At 41.1% G+C, this 19,729-nt stretch overlaps 1 protein-coding gene across 24 annotated transcripts in view; it reads left to right on the forward strand.

Moving 5' to 3' along the window:
* Positions 1–19,729, forward strand: part of Trpm6 (transient receptor potential cation channel, subfamily M, member 6) — a 163,928-nt gene that overhangs the window by 61,223 nt on the left and 82,976 nt on the right. For 23 of the 24 annotated variants that reach the window (XR_015619880.1, XR_015619858.1, XR_015619881.1 and 20 more), the window contains 9 exon segments: positions 1,732–1,945; positions 2,459–2,583; positions 5,214–5,385; positions 9,122–9,290; positions 10,573–10,696; positions 13,375–13,447; positions 13,569–13,669; positions 18,057–18,191; positions 19,305–19,358. Coding sequence is in view for 21 of the 24 variants with exons in the window: in XM_087549827.1 (XP_087405953.1) it covers positions 1,732–1,945; positions 2,459–2,583; positions 5,214–5,385; positions 9,122–9,290; positions 10,573–10,696; positions 13,375–13,447; positions 13,569–13,669; positions 18,057–18,191; positions 19,305–19,358 (1,167 nt within the window). In the remaining 3 variants the exon portion in view is untranslated. 24 annotated transcript variants of the gene reach the window in all.

Below are 19,729 nucleotides of genomic sequence, written 5' to 3' on the forward strand. Positions count from 1 at the left end.
GGTTGGTTAGCATTGTTGTTCTTATGGGGCTGCAAACCCCTTCATCTCCTTCAATCCTTTCTCTAATTCCTCCAATGGGGGTCCCATTCTCAGTTCAATGGTTTGCTGCTAGCATTCGCCTCTGTGTTTGACATGCTCTGGCTGTGTCTCTCAGGAGACATCTATATCTGGTTCCTATCAGCCTACACTTCTTAGCTTCATCCATCTTATCTAGTCTTGATTGCTGTATAATATGGGGCACATGTGGGGCAGGCTCTGAATGGCCGTTCCTTCAGTCTCTGCTTGAGAATTTCTAATATTTTAATTATGAAATGAAGTGGTCCTATAGTAGCAACTTCAAAGATGAATAGTAAACTGCTTCAAGTTGTTAACATCATTTTAGAGTCTGTTGTGGTAATTTATACTTGCTTGTATGGAAAGTTCCACCCATGCTTTCTTTTGGCATAGACCTGGAGCTCATGGTTTCCTAATGCCTGCCTTTCTATTAATGCCTGACTTACTCCTACTTGTTGGTTGGTATTCTGTTTGAAGAAGGCAAATTTGCCTCACTGTGCAGAACTTAAGTGACTTGTAGCCAGTCATGCCCTGAAATGTCAGGCCAGCTGCAGATAATCAGTGAAACTCCCAGGTGACTTTACTGATCTTTTCTTTGATTGTACTCTCAAAGATGAGTGCAGTTATTTTTTTCATTTGTGTGTTATTTTTTCTTTATTCACTTTATATCATACTCACAGTCTCTCTTCTGGTCACGGTCTCCCATAATCCTTCCCCCTGCCTCCTCACCTCTGAATGGGCAGAGGCTCTCTGGATATTACCCTACCCTGGCACATCAAGTCTCTGTGAGGCTAGGCACATCCTCTCGCACTGGGGCCAGACAAGGCAGCCCAGTTAGAAGAACATATCTCACTGAGAGGGAGCAGCTTTTGGGATAGCCCCTGCTCCATTTGTTCAGAATCTACACGAAGACCTAGTTGCACATCTGCCACTTAAGTGCAGGAGGCCAGGTCCAGCCTGTGTGTGTTATTTTGTTGGTGGTTCAGATGGTGAGAGCCCCAAGGGTCCAGGTTAGTTGACTCTATTAGTTTCCTGTGGAGTTCCTATCTCTTTCAGGTTCCTCAGTCCTTCCTCCTATTCTTCCATGAGTCCCCAAGCTCCCTTCACTATCTGAGTCAGCTGCTGAGTGGAGCCTCTCAGAGGACATTCATGCTAGGCTCCTGTTGAGTGCAGCTATTTTGAAAAGAAAAATTTCTCATAGGAATAATCATAGGTAAAGAAATGATTTATGGGTGCACTAAAAGGACAATATATACGTTCATGCATCTAAATTTTTAAAAATTTTCATATGTATAAAAAAGGACCAAGGAAATGCAAACCTATGGCATTTATAAACAGTCACATTTCATCTGTTTTGCAAAACTCCCTCCAAGTGGCTTTGGTGATACACTGATGAAATATTTTTTTCCCTCACTTCCAGTCTTCTGGAGAACTGTGGAGACCAAACCTCTAACTGGAGGAAGCGTCCCGTAGTGATTTATAATTCCCTGAAGGAAGTTGGAGAGAATGTGGAACCTTTAAAAGCAAACATTTCCCTTAGGTGAAGTTAAACTTTGAGAGAGACCCTGGATACATCTAGACAAGCTATGGCTACCTTAGTGGGCCTGTGTGTTCATTGTCTTTACTGACTAGCATGCTTCCCTGTGTTCTGTTCATGGGTCTGCGCTGCTCTTCCAGTACATTAGAACTTCTTGGGATACCAAATCAGATCATCTGTTGCACTTAATGTTGAAAGAGTGGAATATGGAGCTGCCGAAGCTTGTGATCTCTGTTCATGGGGGTCTTCAGAACTTCAAGATGCCCTCCAAGCTCAAAGAGACCTTCAGCCAGGGGCTGGTCAAAGCTGCAGAGACCACAGGAGCATGGATAATTACTGAAGGCATAAACTCAGGTAAAGTTCACATCTGACTCCCTCCCCGTTTCTAACTGTGAGTCAGGTAGCCTAATATCGACTTGGTGTTCTGCAGCACTCACAGGAGATATGGTGATATTAGGGAGAATGACAAACAAGTGCAAACCAAAATACCCACCACCAACAGAGTGGTCTCTGAACCTCGTGCTTTTACATCACAGGTAATCTATAGGCTACTTTACTGGTACACTGGAGAACACTAGAATACTCATGATGTCAAGCACTGCATGGGACATTCTAGCAAGGCAAGAGTAGTGTCTGTCATTAGAATTGGTCAAAGAAGAGGAAAACTATGCAGCTCCTTGTTCAGTAGTAAGAAGTAGAGAGATTACGAGAGGAGAGAGACAGTCAAGAACCCTGCATCTTAATTATACTGTGCTCAGAGACTACCTTAAAAATGGTGTTTTACATACGATTGTCTATTTGTGTCTGTCAGGGCCTTTGTTTAGCATGATCTGTGAGCTCAAATTCGATTCTACTCTGGTTTCATAGGAGTGTCCAAGCATGTTGGGGATGCCCTAAAAGCCCATTCCTCTATGTCTTTGAGGAAAATCTGGACAGTTGGAATCCCTCCTTGGGGTGTCATTGAGAACCAGAGAGAGCTGGTTGGAAAAGATGTGAGTAGACAGTCCTTTACATCAGAGGGAAATGAACATCTGTCTCATTTGCCTGCTTTACAATGTACCCAAATGTTGATAAGACACCTCAAATGTAATAAATTCAAACCATCATCTGTCTTCCCGCTACATCTGTCACCCTATTTCACAAAAATGCCAGTTCTCTCTTACAACTGCTGAAGTCAAAAAGCTTGAATTAAGCCTAGAAGGACCGCTTTGTGATATGTCTCAAACCTGACCTGTCAATCACCTCTTAGCTCCACTTTCAGAATATTTACAGACTCTGACTTTTTTCCCCCTCCACTGCCATTGAGGCAGATACAAGCAGCCATGTTTTGACATCCAAATGCTTGTAAGTCTTTCTTTCACTCTTCTCTTCTGTTGTAGTCTAGCCTCAACAAAGCAGCTGAATAATTCCTATAAAATATAAATTGAACCATGTTCTTCTCTTTGTCAATTCTTCAGTGGGCCCATGCTTCACCCGGCCAATGTATAGAGCCTTTGCAGTGTTTTGCACAAGTACACTACACTGTTTAGTTAGCCCTTTCTAGTTCTCTTGCCTCAGCTTATGCTCTGCTTCACTTGTACCTGTGTTTTGATTGTGTGTGTACATGTGTGTGAATATGTATGTGTATGTGCTTGTGTATGTGGGCATGGATGTGCACATATGTTAATGTAGACTTGTGTGGAGGCCAGGACACAACATTGCTATTATTCCTCAGGTGCCCTATCCCTCCCCATTTTTTCTTTTGAGATAGCATCTCATATGGGCCTCTTACTGAGTAGGCTAGGCAGCCCAGCCAGAGAATCCCAGGGATCTGCCTATTTTGTCTTCGCAGTGCTGCCAATACAAACATGTATCACACTGCTTGGGCTTTTCTCCCACCTCTCCTTCTCTGCTTCCCTTTTTTTCTTTTTCTGAAATGTGCATTCTAGGATTGACTGTAGGTCCTAGTAAACTCTTTGCCATATGACCCTTCTTCCCAGACCCCTGTTTCTGTGTCTGTTGGAAGGGAATGGACTGAGCCCTCTGAGCCATTGCCAGAGTCCCTATCTATTTCTAAAATACAATGACAGAATATTACACCATGAGTCTGATATTTGTTGTTTGATCATTTAACAGTTATTTTCTTGTGTCAGATAAGTAAGCATGACCATGGTTTATTTTTACTTTTATTTTGGAAAATCACACATATAAGACAGTGGCAAGGTTAGAACCATGAGCTCTTATGTGCCATTCCTCAGTTTAAAGAACTGTTAATTTGTTGTCCGGTTTTGTTTCATGCATTCTTCTATCCATTTCCAAATAACAGTGTTCATTATTTTGAAGCAAATTCCAGACATCTGTGAAATACATATTCTTAAATTTCTCCTTTTTAGTCAACTCGTGAATTAGTAGCACTTTCCTGCAGGCAGGACTTTCCCACACACCCTTCATTTTGTTGACTCATACATCTTCTTTCTGCTCTCCTCCCCCAGTTCTAGCTTAACCCTTTCCACCCCAGCATCTCCTCCATCTACTTTGATATCACACATGTTCTATATCATTCCCCTGCCATCTACGCCTTGCTCACCTCCTGTCCCTTTACTCGATCTTTTGCCTCTACAGACATTCACCCCAGCTTAAACAAAGACATCTAAAAATTGAAGCTGTGCATAAATGAAAGCCAAAGTTGGGTATCTTTTATTTCATACTTTCTATTACAAACCTTAAAATCCATATATTTGCTTACATGACCAGTGCATATATTTATCAGGTTAACTGCTTTCAGTAGTATGGAATATAATATTCACAATATTGTAGAAAACAGATGATAATGTCCATCTTCTTTTTATTCTTCTTTTATACAATGCATCCTGGCCAGAGTTTCCTCTTACTCTGCTCCTCAGGGTTTCTTTTAGTCTGTCTTAAAATACATGCTTTTTTGTTTGTTTTGTTGTGTCTTTTAGTCTAAACTCCTTCTAAATATAGCATGACCACATGCAAAAAACGGATAGTTAATATGTGGTCCGGGTACTACTGATAAATCTATTACTATTACTATTATCACTGCCACCACCTACACACACACACACACACACACACACACACACACACACACACACACAGAGTCCATGAATGTCAAATATACCTTGATGCCACATTGCTGTATTTTATCCTTCATTTCGTTTGGAATATGTGAAAAAAATAGTGCTAAATGCTATTCAGAAGTGTAGTAGAATAAGTTCTGGATAGTGGTGTAGTCTATAGGCTGGTATCCATCCTTAAACTATATTTTAGTGATCAGAAACAAGGAAAGTATTTAGAACCATTTTAGGAATATGACTACCCAGACATCAAAGTCCATGGTTATGTGCTTATCTTGCTGAACAGGGCAGGATATGTTTGGGTATTGTTGAATTTGCCTTCCTCATGCACTGTGAGGTGAATATTGATATAGGACCTCATTTGATCTATAAGAAATGGGGTCTTTTTAGAAAAACATAAGCTTGTCAAGAAACACCGTCCTAAACTGTGATACTTTTAATCTTGAAAAGTTCTTCAGTAGTATACAGGGATGGGGTTTAGAATCAGTGAGGTCTGGGTAGACTTTGAAGTCTGACACTCTTTTGTCCTTGCTGTCTCTCAGGTGGTGTGTATGTACCAGACCCTGAGTAACCCACTGAGCAAGCTCACCACACTCAACTGTATGCACTCTCACTTCATCCTGTGTGATGATGGGACTGTGGGCAAGTATGGAAATGAAGAGAAGCTCAGGCGGAACCTGGAGAAGCATCTCTCGATGCAGAAGATACACACCTGTAAGTTCTGTCAGAGCTCAGCATCTAGCTGGGGGGCTTGCTAGTGAACAAGTTACCTCCTTATCACCTGCTAAGTGATCACTCTCTCAGAGCAGCCAGATCATCCAGTTAGCACAGGCTAGCCAAAAGATAGATGGAAGCAGAATGTATGTTGATACAGAATTGTTGGTGACAATAGGACGGAAATAATCTTTGGTGGGACAGGATAGTCAGAGGAGTATTAGGAATGAAACCTTAGCAAAGCCTCCAAGAGAATGTAGGACCAGGTAGAGAAAGAAGGGGTGGGGGAGTTTCCATGTGTAAATGGGAATAATTAAAGGACATGAACCTGCAAAGAATATGTATCCAAGCTTTGATTATCAAGGGAGACTGACATTTCATGCGTGGGCCCAGTGACTTTAGGTAGGGAAGGGGTTAAAATCAGAAATAAGGATAGAAGCTAAAACCAGATAGGGCTTTGGAAATAAAGGCATAGAAGGCTTATGCTTTGTGTTGTGCTCACACAACTACTTTAAGAAAGTCATTGAGGTAGGTCTGGAGAGTATGTATAGCAGACTGTGGTCAATCCCATTGGCAAGGTGCACAATAGTCACATGGTAGCTTGCTTGTCTAGCATGTATGAGGCTCTGTTCAAACCCAGCATTGTGAAGAGCCACCCTCACCTCCCCAAAGCAGCAATAGCAGCAGCTACTGGAGCAGCAACAGCAAATGACCTTTTTATTTTTTTTAATATCTATCTATCTATCTATCTATCTATCTATCTATCTATCTATCTATCTATTTTTTGTGGAACGGGAGTACTAGGCAGGTAGGTTAGAGAGCCCTTACAGGAAGGGTTTCTGAAGAATGGAGATCTTTCATTCAGGCATCACTATGTGGGCCCTGTGTTGTATTGAGCTACATCTTCCATAAGATACCTGTACCTTTCAGGGGGCTCAGGTTCTTTGCATCCTTTGAGTATAGGCTGGAAAATAAATTTCTTTAGTTTTTGTTCATGTTCTTTTGAGGCAACAGGATATGTGAGACAGAGACCACTCTATCTTTACTGTCTGTGACCTTGGACAATAGAGTTAATACCTGCTAAGCTTTTAAACTTTTTAAGTGTAAGGATTTGTCTACCTCTAACTATTGTTGCAAACTAAGAAAAATGTGTTCAATATGGTCTTAGTTTTCTCCCCTGTTTCTTTCATGAAATACTCTGACAGCAGCAACTTCAGGAGGACAGAGCTTGATCTCGCTCTCATTTGAGAAGATGGTCCATCATGGTGGGTCATCAAGGCAACAGCTGCTTGAAGCAACTGGTTGCATCACATCCGCAATCAGGAAGCAGAGAAAGGAGTGCACACTAGTGCTCAGCACGCTTTTTCCACTTTATATAGTCCAGGATGCTCTGTCCAGAGAATAGTCCTGCTAACATTCACAATGGGTCTTCCCACATCAATACGTGCAATCAAGATTATCTCCCACAGGCACGCCCAGAGGGCTGTCTCCCAGAGGATTCTAAATTCTTTCTAGTTGTCAACTCACACTGACCATGATAGATATGGTTAGAAGTATTGGGTGCACAGCATATCTTTAATCAGTTTCTAGTTCTTTCTTCCTCCTCTCTCTTGGTGCAGTCATATGGAAGTTCTTGTGTACTGAGGCCTGATCTTCGTACATGGTGTGTTCATGGTGGATGGCACATTTGTCTTTACTATTCATATAATTTGACAGAAGGAAGATATGTAACTACTGATTATTTAATTCTAAAAACAATAAAAGTGTCTTTGAAATTGCTGGCAAGCCTTCCTTATTAGCAAAAATGCTTATAAAAATAAAATAAGAAATGAAGTATAATGACTTACGTTAGACTTGCTGTAGGAATCCCTGGCCTCCGGATGTTGGCCATGGAACAGGACCAATGAACGGTAACTGTTTGTCAGTCATTGTCATGTCAAGGTAGGAAGCATAGGTTCAGGGCCCCTGCTTCTCTTGGTAATTTTACTGTGGTCTCCACAGGAGAAGGTATTGTTTCTCAAGATGACTGTGTCAGAGCTGTTAACTTAGAGAACCATGGTCTTCTTGATTATTATTGTGTTGTACTGTGTGTGCTTACTGTCTTTTCTCCAAGCATACAGAGAATTAAAGACACACATATATGTAGTTACACTGCTTACAGAATTTGACCATCTGTTTGTCTGTTTCCTGCTATGCTTGCCCCCAACCCCCCTTTATCCATTCCTCCCTTCCATGAAGCATTTCCATGAGACAGGCTCTTCCCATGTAGCTCAGGCTGGACTCCCTTTTTTCCTTTCAAATGTCTAGACCTTTATTCTTTTAAACATAATATTTTAATTGATTATCTAGGAATCTCACACAATGCATCCTGATCAAAAGTCATGGGGGAGAGGGAAGGGATGTAGGAGGACTTGGAGGTCTTCTTCATTCTTATTGGCAGGCAGCAGCCAACATCTCTCTAATGAGACTTCCTAGCACTAGGCATTTTAATTTTTAACAGAAAATAATAATTAAATTTACCTTTTAAAAACTATAGACAAAAATAAAGTTGTATGTAGTATTAGGGTACCATGAATGAACTGTTTATTACTCAAAAGCAGGTTAAACATCTCTCCTGTTTCCTTATGATGGACATGTTCAAAATCCTGATGGAGCTTTCTGATGTGCACCCATATCGTTGTTATCAGTACTCATCATTTAACTTAGCACAATACCTGTTTCTGAGGGCAGGGGATGGCCAGAGGAAGGGCACAGCATGGTCTTGAAAACTTTATCCAAAGTGAAGTTCTCAGTTGCTCAGGACAAATATAAAACATTGTCCATCAATTTTTCTCTGTTGAAATATAAAATCAAATATATAAATATAAAAGTAACAAATTGATTAGTGAATAATGTTCAATTTTAAATAAGATGTTTAAAGTCAAGCTGAGCATAGCACTTCACCTCGTAATGTAGTACTCAAGAGGTTAATGGACTGTGAGTTTAAGGCCAACCTCAGTAAACTATGTCGTTAAATAGTCAAATACCAAAAAGTCAGTTTTTAACATTTCCTTAAATTGTCACCTTCTGCACTGTTAGTGGTTTATTGTTTATTCTTCCAGAGATTTCTGTCCACTTATAGAACATGCTATTGCTATAGATCTGAGCATACCTACATAGAAAATACATATTTATACATGGGGCTTTGAAAATACAAATAAGATGTATTATAACTATCTTTTTATAAGTTTTTCATTTAGTAGCTTTTATAAAGGAATCCCCACAGTTGCTGCAACTTCTTTTTGTCTTTTTTCTTTGATAAGGTAATATCTAATCATGATAAGAAATTCAAACACTGAAACAGAAAAGACATTGAAGGTTGTCCTTGCCACCGTTAAAAGCTACTGAGCTGACAAAGTCTGGCTGATTTGATCAATGACAGAGACACTGGTATCTCTCACACAGTTCTGCTTACTTTGAAATTCTTTAGAATTGTAACAATGAAATATTAAAATGTTCTAAGGCCTTTTGAAAATATTGAAAGCTTTTTATTGATCTTTTACCCACAAGAAGTTTGAAGATGCCCTCAGTGTATCTGCTACATTTTATCTGAAGTCCAAGTTTCTGATTTGGTGTTGATCTGAGGAAGCAGGAGGATAACAGTAGCAGACGAAGGACTTAAGTATAGAAGTCAAGGTGGCTGGGTGACAGAGACAGGACAGCTTTGTAACAGCTTTGTATTTGACACCTGAAACAGGCTCAAGGCAAGGTGTGCCTGTGGTGGGACTGGTGGTGGAAGGAGGCCCCAATGTCATCCTCTGGGTATGGGAGACTGTCAGGAACAAGGAGCCTGTGGTGGTGTGCGAGGGGACCGGCAGAGCTGCTGACCTCCTGGCCTTCACCTACAAACATTCGGAGGATGGAGGGTGAGTTGTTGATTATTAATTCTTCCCCTTTGGACTTTCAAGCTGTGCATTTTTCTGGACTAGATACTGATACAGCACAGGCCAAGACAGTCACTCCTCTTCCAGTGACTGGACTTGTACCTCAGGCTCCTAGCCAGGAGAGTTGCAATCTTCTTCTTTTTTTTTTTTTTTACTTTTTCCTTAGATATATTTCTTTACTTACATTTCAAAAGTTATTCCCCTTCCCAGTTTCCTGTCCATAAGCCCCCATTCCCTCCCCCATACAGGTATTCCCCCATACATCCCCCTTACTGCCTCCCCCATATTCCCCTGCACTGGGGGTCCAACCTTGGCAGGACCAAGGGCTTCCCATTCCACTGGTGCCCAACAAGGCTATTCTCTGCTACATATGCTGTTGGAGCCCTGGTTAGTCCAGTATAGTCTTTCGGTAGTGGTTTAGTCCCTGGAAGCTCTGGTTGGTCGGCATTTTGTTTTTATCGGCTTGCGAACTCTTTCAATTCTTTCAATACTTCCTTTAATTCCCCCCAAGGGGGTCCTGTTCTCAGTTTGGTGATTTGCTGCTAGCATTGACCTCTGTATTGGACATGCTCCGGATGTGTCTCTCAGGAGAGATCTATATCCAGTCCCTTTCAGCATGCATTTTTTTTAACTTCATCAATATCTAGTTTTGGTGGCTGTATATACATGGGCCACATGTGGGGCAGGCTCTGAATGGCCGTTCCTTCAGTCACTGCTCTAAACTTTGCTTCCATATCCCCTCCTATGGATATTTTTCCCCCTTTTAAGAAGGAGTGGGAGCATCCGCATTTTGGTCGTCCTTCTTCTTGAGCTTCCTGTTGTCTGTGGATTGCATCTTGGGTAATTCGAGCTTTTTCGCTACTATCCACTTATCAATGAGTGCATACAAAGTGTGTTTTTCTGTGATTGAGTACAGTTGCAACCTTCTTAGCAGAACAATGGACCACCATTTTAGGGGTTCAGACTGTGTGAGAGCATTATGCCCAAACTGTGAAAACTTACTGCTTTCTTAAATCCTTTCAGTTTGAGAATACTACCGTAGGCTGTATTGCTTCAGGGGGCCTGGGAGATGAATGTTCCTCACATTAAAATTTGTTCTTTTCTGCACCCCTCTGCCCCTGCCATGCATTTGACTCTTGCTTATGGGCTGTCTTGAGGTCAGCCTTCTCAGTAGGGTGCCCAGAGGGAGTTTCTTGCATCAGTACTACTGGCTTGGTCTCTTCTTTGGGTTGCATCAAGTTCTGCCCATTTCTTTCTCTGCCAGGATTCTACGCCCTCAGGTGAAAGAAGAGATCTTGTGTTTGATTCAGAACATGTTCAACTTTAGCCTGAGACAGTCTAAGCACCTTTTCCAAATTCTAATGGAGTGCATGGTTCACAAGGATTCTGTAAGTATGATGAGTTGATGACTTTTAAAATGGCCACCTTCCAGAAATCAAACATTTATTTTCACATTAAAATACATGGAATACCTATTTTGAACTTCGATGGATATAATTCGGCAGAATTTGACCCTTGAGTTTTGTAAACTTGGCTTCTTGTTGTTCCACCTTCACTTCTGCCCTTCGTGCTTCAAATGTCAGAATCTATTTATGACAAAGCACTTAGAAAAACAGTATTACAGAAGAGTTACCAAACATAAATACTCGCAAGGGCTGATAGAGCAGCTCAGGTATGTAGTGAACCCATCTGCTGTGTTAGATGACTACATTATAGCATCTTGAGTGAGACTTGCAGGAGGGCACCTTGTGTACATTGGACACGGGCAAATTTGAGGATAAAACACGCAATAGCAAATGTAGTTGAGCTGAGTATGGTGGCATACGTCTTTAATTCCAGCACTCGAAGAGGAGGCAGAGGCAGAGGCAGAGGCAGAGGCAGAGGCAGAGGCAGAGGCAGAGGCAGAGGCAGAGGCAGAGGCAGAGGCAGAGGCAGAGGCAGAGGCAGAGGCAGAGAGGCAGAGAGGCAGAGGCAGAGGCAGAGAGACAGAGAGGCAGAGGCAGAGGCAGAGGCAGAGGCAGAGGCAGAGGCAGAGGCAGAGGCAGAGGCAGAGGCAGAGGCAGAGGCAGAGGCAGAGGCAGAGGCAGAGGCAGAGGCAGAGGGAGACAGCAGAATAGATGGTTTATCTTCGTGAGTTCATTTATGTAGTGGCTTCCAAGCTAGGCAGAGCCACATAGTGAGACCCTGCCTCAAGCAAAGCAAATCAAAGTAAACAAATAAACAAGCAAACAAAAAAAAAGGCTATGACTATAAAGAAGACCCAGGAGAACTGCTTTATGTTTCAGGGAACTGATTCCAAAATATGTATTGAAGACTACTAGGATGATGGGAAGCAGAAAATTAGAGTAAAAATGCAGATATATTGTCATTTGTAGTACTCTCTCCAGAAATGGGATCTTAGCAAAATCATAAAGGGATGGTGTTGGTGCTGAAGCTTCTGACCTTACAGAACCAACGGAACAAGTTCAAGTCTGTCAAGAATGCACACGAAAAGCCCTTTGGCATCTTCAGTGACCACAGTCCTGTTTATAAGTAACCACATGCTTTTAAATCTACTCTGTTATCTGAAATTGCCCCAGGACTGAGTTCAAGAAGGCAATGGTTGCTCAACTCCATTTTTGAAATTATGCAGCTGAAGGCTAGATATTTCATGTGGTTTGTCCAGTCATCCAGTTAAGAAATGGCAGGCGTTATCTGGGCTCAGAGGTGACACCCTGCCATGCTTTGCATAATTTGAAGAAAAGGGCATGTGAAAGAGATCCCTGTAGTGCTTGCCTGTGTAATATCACTGAGCAGTGAGCAGAACGACTGAGAGAGGCAAAGGTGGAAAACTGGGCTGCGCACATCACAGCAGTTGAGCTGTGTGGAGTTGGTGGTTGAAGGTTGATTTTGCTTATGTACATGGTAGCATGATGGGTAAAAGGATCCAACATGTGCAGATATATTAGCCTAGTTTTAAAATAGGGCCTCGAGTAGGTTATTTTTAGTTGTGTCTTTTCATTCCCAGAATCGTCATTTTGTGGATATGTAACTTAGATTTGGTGGCTTTAAGCTACATCCTCAAGGTGGGCTAGTTAGTCCTACTTGGGACCATAACTTGCCGTTCCTGGCTTTTTTCTTTTCTGTCAATGTAGCTTCCTGTATTACATGAAATATATTTTAATTTGGAAAGGTATATTATGTAGTATTGTAAATAGGTAAAAATGTAGGTAAAGTCTCTAGGAAGGATACCAAAAAAAAAAAAAAAAAAAAGGACAATGATAAAGGTCATGTGTGCACAGACAAAAGGACACAAGGGACATAAAGAAGAAAACAATTTTGGGGAGGATACAAAGAGGGGGGTGCAAGAGAAGCGGAGAGTGGGGAGATAGGAGAAACAAGAACCACAAAAACATCCTACTTTGCTAAAAACTCTCACAACACATATTCTGATTTATTTTAAAAGTTGTTCACACATTATATGACCTGTACATATGAACACTGGGAAGAATGCAGCTCATTGTACCACCCCTGGGGTCCGTGGTCATCATACTGAGTTTAGGGCAAATGTTTGAGGATTCACTGAAGTAAAAGTCTTAGTCTCTAAATTTAAGCCAGCACACAGCTGTTTGCCATTCTGCAGGAGGAATGAGTTGATTTGTTTTGGGAGGAAACTCAGAGGCTCCCTCCCTGAGGCAGGTAAGTAGTAATCTACACATGGGGTTTTTTTTTTTTTTTTTTTTGGTTCTTTTTTTTTCCAGAGCTGGGGACCGAACCCAGGGCCTTGCGCTTCCTAGGCAAGCGCTCTACCACTGAGCTAAATCCCCAACCCCTACACATGGGACTTTTAAAGTTTGTTTTTTCCCAAGGTGCCTCTAATTTTTGTCCCCTTCCAAGATGCCTCTAATTTTTGTCCCCTTATTTGAAACAGTTTTTCTCCTACAAGTAAAATAGAATCATGGTGTTTTGAAATGGCAAAGCAAGGAATATTTTCTCCTGTGGCTTAAATGCTGATCTTATGGTATCACTTGAAGGCATTTCTCAGGTAGCTTCTAAACGGTGGCTTTCTGATGTTTACCCATCACAGATTACCATATTTGATGCTGATTCTGAGGAGCACCAGGACCTTGATTTGGCAATCCTCAAGGCTTTGCTGAAGGGTGAGTGACTTAGCAGATCTGCAATTCCATCTCACTTCCTGGCCTCATGTTCTAGAAGTTTCTACGCTTTTCAACTAGATATTTTTAATAGAATATATTATTATTCCTTTCTTTTCCCTAGGTACAAGCTTATCCATATCAGAACAGTTAAATCTGGCAATGGCTTGGGATAGAATGGACATTGCCAAAAAACATATCCTAATTTACGGACAACATTGGAAGGTATAATGAAAATGACGTTACTTGAAATATTTTGCATTTTAGTTTGTTATGGGGGAATAAAGACAAAAATTGGAGAAGAACCATTTATCATTCTGATGTCCAGGTACCCAGGGAAGCAAAGGCATGCCTCTTCCTTCGTTTGTTTCCCTGAAAACAAAATTTCTCTGGCTTCATGAAGGCTGAGATAGGAAGTTAGTATCAATAGTAGATCAAGAGACTGGAAAGATTTCAAACGTTTCTTAATGAATGTGATTTTGCTTTGATTATTTCGAACTTAAATATTATCTTAGTGGTCTTTTATTTTACATAAAAATGTAGAATTTATAGTGAAACACACGGACCTTACTACAACAAGACTAAATAGATTCTGAGCCCTTGCCTCTTAACCCATTGACCACACCATGTGCTTCCTTCTGTCACTGTACTTGCCCTTCTTTGCACTCTGTCATCGGTGTTGTCGTAAAGGGCCAGTCTGGATCACAAGGCTAACATGTCTACAGGAATCCCTTGTAACTAAACTGAGATAAGAACTGGTGTGGTCTGAATTGACTATACAAGTGGCAAACAAAGATGAAGGGAATAATTATTGCCAAGGGAAAACCTTCTTCCACAGATTGTTCTTGGAAAGACTTGTGGGTCACCTCCAAGGTCAACATCCGGTGAGAGTGAAGGCCATTCGGTTTCCTGTCACACCACTGACACGTGGGTTATGGTAACAGTTGTCCAGGATAAGTTGTAGACACTTTCTCTAAAAATGCTGGCTCTGCTGGAGAGCTTAGTTGTCTGACAGATGTCCACTTGAGTGCGAAGCAGGGCTTGGCGTCTTTGTCTTCATATTGTCTGCTCCTTAGCCGCTCAGTTTTCAGTCAAACTCTGCTCTACATGTAGAAATGCGGGTCATTTGAAAAATGGTTTGTTCAAGAGTATAATGAAGGATTATCTTGACCACTGCCAACTGGAGTGGGTCTGTGTTCCTTCTATTTCTCAACTCAAACACTGACAGTCCCTCATCCCTGCAATGAGGCCAAGAAGTTTGTGCAAGAAAGGACAGATAATACTCCCAAGCTCTTGAATGGAGCTGCATATTTCTTAGTCCTCCAAGTACAAGATCAGGATGTTTGTGCATAAGAGGAATATTGTTGGAAACTGTGCTTATGACTAATGGACAATCACCAAATCTTAGATCACTCCCCTAAAAGAACCAATCAAAGCCTTTTGCTGGCGTGAGCAGCTGGCCTCCTCTGGCTTGAGCTCATTTCTACTGTTACCTGCTGCATGATGTTACTCTCTGCTACCCATAATAGAAATCAGTGAAAAGCAGGAAAGATGTGTTTGATATTAGTGATAATACTAATTAGTATTTTACTTAAATTTTTAGTTGTGATTATACCTCAATTGTGTTTCATTCAAATTAACAGATGCACATGGTTTAAAATATCAAATGAGTTTACAAAACTATGAAATTTGTGATTTTTCTGCTACAATGAGCCTTTATACTTGATATTTTTGACAGTTCATAATACTTGTAATTTTCTAAATTATAAATTTTATCACATAATACCTTCTGATTCATCAGTATTAGAAACTTTTTGGCCTTTCTGCCTTGTGAGGCTTACCCTGTAGTGTTCAAGGCCGCCTTCTGGTTTTGGTGCTTGGTTGTGTTCTTAGATTTCCCTCACTAGCATAGAATCTTCTTTCCCCTCTGTTATGTTTACTGTTCCTCAAGACTCCTTTTGTAGCTTTACTCTTTGGTAATGGTGGCATGAATTAGCAACTTCTGGAGAAAGAGCATGGGAGATGAATCTCCAAAGGACCTAACAGATGGCTATATTTTAATTCATGATTAGAGATATTTTTATTTTTGTTATTATTTTGTTGGTGTTGTTGAAAGTTGTGGTGTAGGTAGTGGTGTTGGTGTTGGTCGTGATGGTGATGGTGATGGTGATGGTGTGTGTGTGTGTGTGTGTGTGTGTGTGTGTGTGTGTGTGTGCATGTGTGAGTGTGCACATGCCATGACACCCAAGTGGAAACAAGAGGACAGTTTTGTGAAGTCAGTTCTCTTCTTACACCTTAACATATAGTCTAAGGATCCATCTCAGGGTGCCATGCTTTCAGGGTGAGTGCTTTTGCTTGTCAGCCATCTTGTTGGTCCTAAAACCCTGCAGGATTTTGAATGCCTAGCATTGGAGTTGAGAAATGAGCATAATTTCATCTTTAGACCCTTTGTGACCATTTTTTTTCTTCCTTAAAAGTTGTAAAAGATTTTCTTCCTCCAGGGTTCTGAGCTTTCACATGCTATGTGTTAGGTCTTGTCTTCGTTACTTTCCTATTGCTGTCCTAAAACATTAGGAGAAAGGCAACTATTAAAAGAAAGCATTTAGTTGGACTTAAGGTTTCAGAGAGTCAGTCTGTGATGGTTGAGTAAAAGCATGGTGGCAGGAACAGCTGAGAGCTCGAATGTCAAAACCACAGGCCGGAGGCAGAGAGGCATACCGGAACTTGCATTCATGGTTCTGTTCTGGTGTTTCTCTCTGCCTTTCCTAGATTCCTGTTTTCTGAGTCTTTGATCAACTGCTGCTCATTGTGCCTCTTGCTTTTCTTGTGTGTGTGTTTGCTAGTCTCAGCTTCTCAGACTCAGTGAGGCCGTACCGCTCTGATAGCATAGGTTTAGTCTACGAATTCCTGAGAGCACATTTGATGGCTGAGTGGACACTCTCCCCTCTGTGTTCAATGGCACCAGGAACCGATCTTATTCTTCCTGTCTGAAACTTCCTAATAGTCCCTTGGAGCCATGCCTCTTGAATTATTTGGTTCCTCCTAGCTTTTCGATACATTTGTGTTGAACATTTTCCTCCAATTGTGTTGAACATTTCACTTAAGGGAGAAGGCTGACAGGGAGATGTTTTGTGCCCTGTCAGTTTGAACTTCAGCGAAAGCTCATCTGATGCTGTTTGCTGGGGGACTCCCATCAGTGTGAGCACATTTATGTCTTCCCTTGCATTGGCAATGCTAGGAAAGAAATGTCTAAACCAGCTAGAAGGTGCAAGCTTCTCTCTTGTGCTAAAGTGAGCCGTTTCTTTTTTTCTTTTTTTTCCCCTCCATCTTTATTAATTTGGTATTTCTTATTTACATTTCAATTGTTATTCCCTTTCCTGGTTTCCAGGTCAACATCCCCCTAGCCCCTCCCCCTCCCCTTCTCTATGGGTGTTCCCCTCCCCATCCTCCCCCTATTAACATCCTTCCCTCAACAATTCCGTTCACTGGGGGTCCAGCCTTGGCAGGACCCAGGGCTTCCCCTTCCACTGGTGCCCTTACTAGGCTATTCATTGCTACCTATGGGGTCAGAGTCCAGGGTCAGTCCATGTATAGTCTTTAGGTAGTGGCTTAGTCCCTGGAAGTCACTAACTCATCATACTTACAAAATCCTTGTGTACCATACACTCCATTAAAATTTGGAAAAAGATGCTTAGACTGTCTAAGGCTAAAGTTGAACTCTATCCTTGTGGCCTTCTAAGTTCTGTATTGTAGTTCAGTAAAGCATGTGTGCTGTTGTTTTATTTCTGAGAATTGAACCCAGGGCTGTGTCCACATCAGTTGCTCACAGAGAGTTACTTTCCCACCTGATTGCTTTTGTATGTCTTATACAGTGGGCACACTGTGTTAGTTTCACTGGGTAGTTTCTACTGACAGTTCAACTACGGCACCAAGATTAGACTGAGTATGTGTGCTTTGACTTCACTGTGATGTTGCTGTTATACGGCATAGATCAGTGTGGTTTTTTCAGCTTCTTACTTCAACTGTTAGGCTCCGGGTGGACTGTTGAGACAAGCACCACTTGACCAACTGCTTTCCACATTCCACACTGCTGTTCTCATTTCCTCCACCCCCACCCCCCAGTACTTGTGAACTGATTTGTTCAAATAAATCCCTCTGCTATAGTTTTAGTGGAATTTTTTGATAGGGGAAAATTAAATGAAAATATCCAATAGATCATTTATACCCCCAACCCAGGTAAAGTTTAAATGGAAGAATGATGATACCCAAAAACAAACAAGCAAACAAACAACAAAATTGAAACCAAAAAAAAAAATCTAGTAGTCAAATGAACCTTTACTTCCAGCTCCAAACTAAAAGCAAACACATGAAAGCTTAGACTTTCATTAGAATTACATTTAAGACTCAGTGTCAGATTAGGGGACTTTGAGGCTGTTACAGTGTTTGCTTTTCTCTCATATAAAAATGTGAACCATTCTTGACTATATCTTCAATTAGGGCCTGGACATTTCCTAGGAAGACTGTATTTTATAATTATTTTATACCTATGTAGAGTTATTCCTATTTTATGTTAATTGTCTTCATACCTCTTCCCTCTTTGTACCTCCCAAAGCCTGGTGCTCTGGAACAAGCAATGCGAGATGCCTTAGTGATGGATCGAGTGGACTTCGTGAAGCTCTTGATAGAGAATGGGGTGAACCTACACCGCTTCCTCACCATCTCCCGGCTGGAAGATCTCTATAACACAGTGAGTATGGAATGCTTCGGGTCATCTTGCTCAGGATTTGTTTGCTAGTTAGCTTAGGGCTTGCCTATCTTCCCCAGTACTTGTGGACCAACGTGGTGTTCAGAAATGCAGACTTACTTTCCAGCTTAAGTCACAACCTTACCAGTTCCAATTTATTTTAAGACGGAGACTGCAGAATGAATGAGAACAAATTTTATATGGAGTATCTTGACCTAAATCTACCATTAATGTGCTGCTCTTGGTCCAATGAGAGGGATCACTGTGGCCAAGGCTGACAACCAAGTTCAGCCCTTGAGACCTGAATAGTGGAAGGAAGAAACTCACTTCAGCAAGTTTTTCTTTGACCTCCACGTGTACATACTTGTATAAACACACACACACACACACACACACACACACACACACACACACACACAAATAAAAGATTTTCTTTAAAAAAAAGTTCTTAAAACTTCTCTGTCCAAAACTCTTTGTTGAAACTGACCTGGCTTCCCCATTGTGAAACTGGCCACCGCTTATGCCAAGTGCCTTCCTGAATTGTCCTTCCTGTCCCTGTTAATAGTGTTCTGTCCTAAAAGGATATTTACATCTGTCTTTTCTCATTGTTTCAGTTAGTTAACAGTGATCTCTTTCTAGAATTTGAAATACTTGTAGCTTCTTCTCAGCACACACATCTTCACATTGCTGACTAATTTCAGTATATGTGCAGATCCCCATTTTCTATTACCATGAACATGTCTTTGGACCATTTAGGGAGATGAACATCATAAGGACTCAACAAAATACTGACAGATAGAATGCAACTGTGTGCAAAGAGATGTGATTATTTGATAGAACTTATATATATTAAAAGATACTAAAAATGCTCAAAATTTGTGGTTTTTACCACACAGCATCCTAATACCCTTATAAGTTCTTTGTACATAAGCTTTGAAAACTATTTTTGAACAATCATAGCTTCTCTTAGGAAACTCTTTTAGGATTAAGTAGTTCAAGCTCATTATGGAAGATGTCAAAGATATTTGATATTCTGGGTTACCTATATTCTGAAGTAAGGTGCCTCCAGCACACTAAAGTAAATGATTCTTTTCCTTCTTCTTTTTTTAATCACAGAAACAAGGACCAACGAATAAGTTTTTGCGTCATCTTGTCCAAGATGTAAAGCAGGTAACCTAACTATGAAAGTTGAAAATACACTTTGCATATGACCTTACCTTTGAGCTAGTGGAATGAAGGTTTGTAAACTGTAGGTTTGGATTTTATTGTGAATTATTTACTCTTTGTATGTAGGATTCTAAATACTTTAATCACCAAATTTTATTCTTCTTGATTTCCCCACTTTGTTTCTAGTTTTAAAGTTTGGCCCATCAAATAAGTGACACTAGCCATGGCAAGCATAGCTCAAAGGGGTGTAGTTCAGTGACACAGTGCTCATATAAGACCCTGAGTTCAATTGTCACCAACTCACAAACAAAACCAAAGCAAACAGGCCAGATTTGGGGGGTCATGCTTATGATTCTAGCTCTCAGGACTCTGAG

This window comes from Rattus norvegicus, chromosome 1 (assembly GCF_021556685.1).
Source record: "Rattus norvegicus strain SHRSP/BbbUtx chromosome 1, alternate assembly SHRSP_T2T, whole genome shotgun sequence".
Lineage (NCBI taxonomy): Eukaryota > Metazoa > Chordata > Mammalia > Rodentia > Muridae > Rattus > Rattus norvegicus.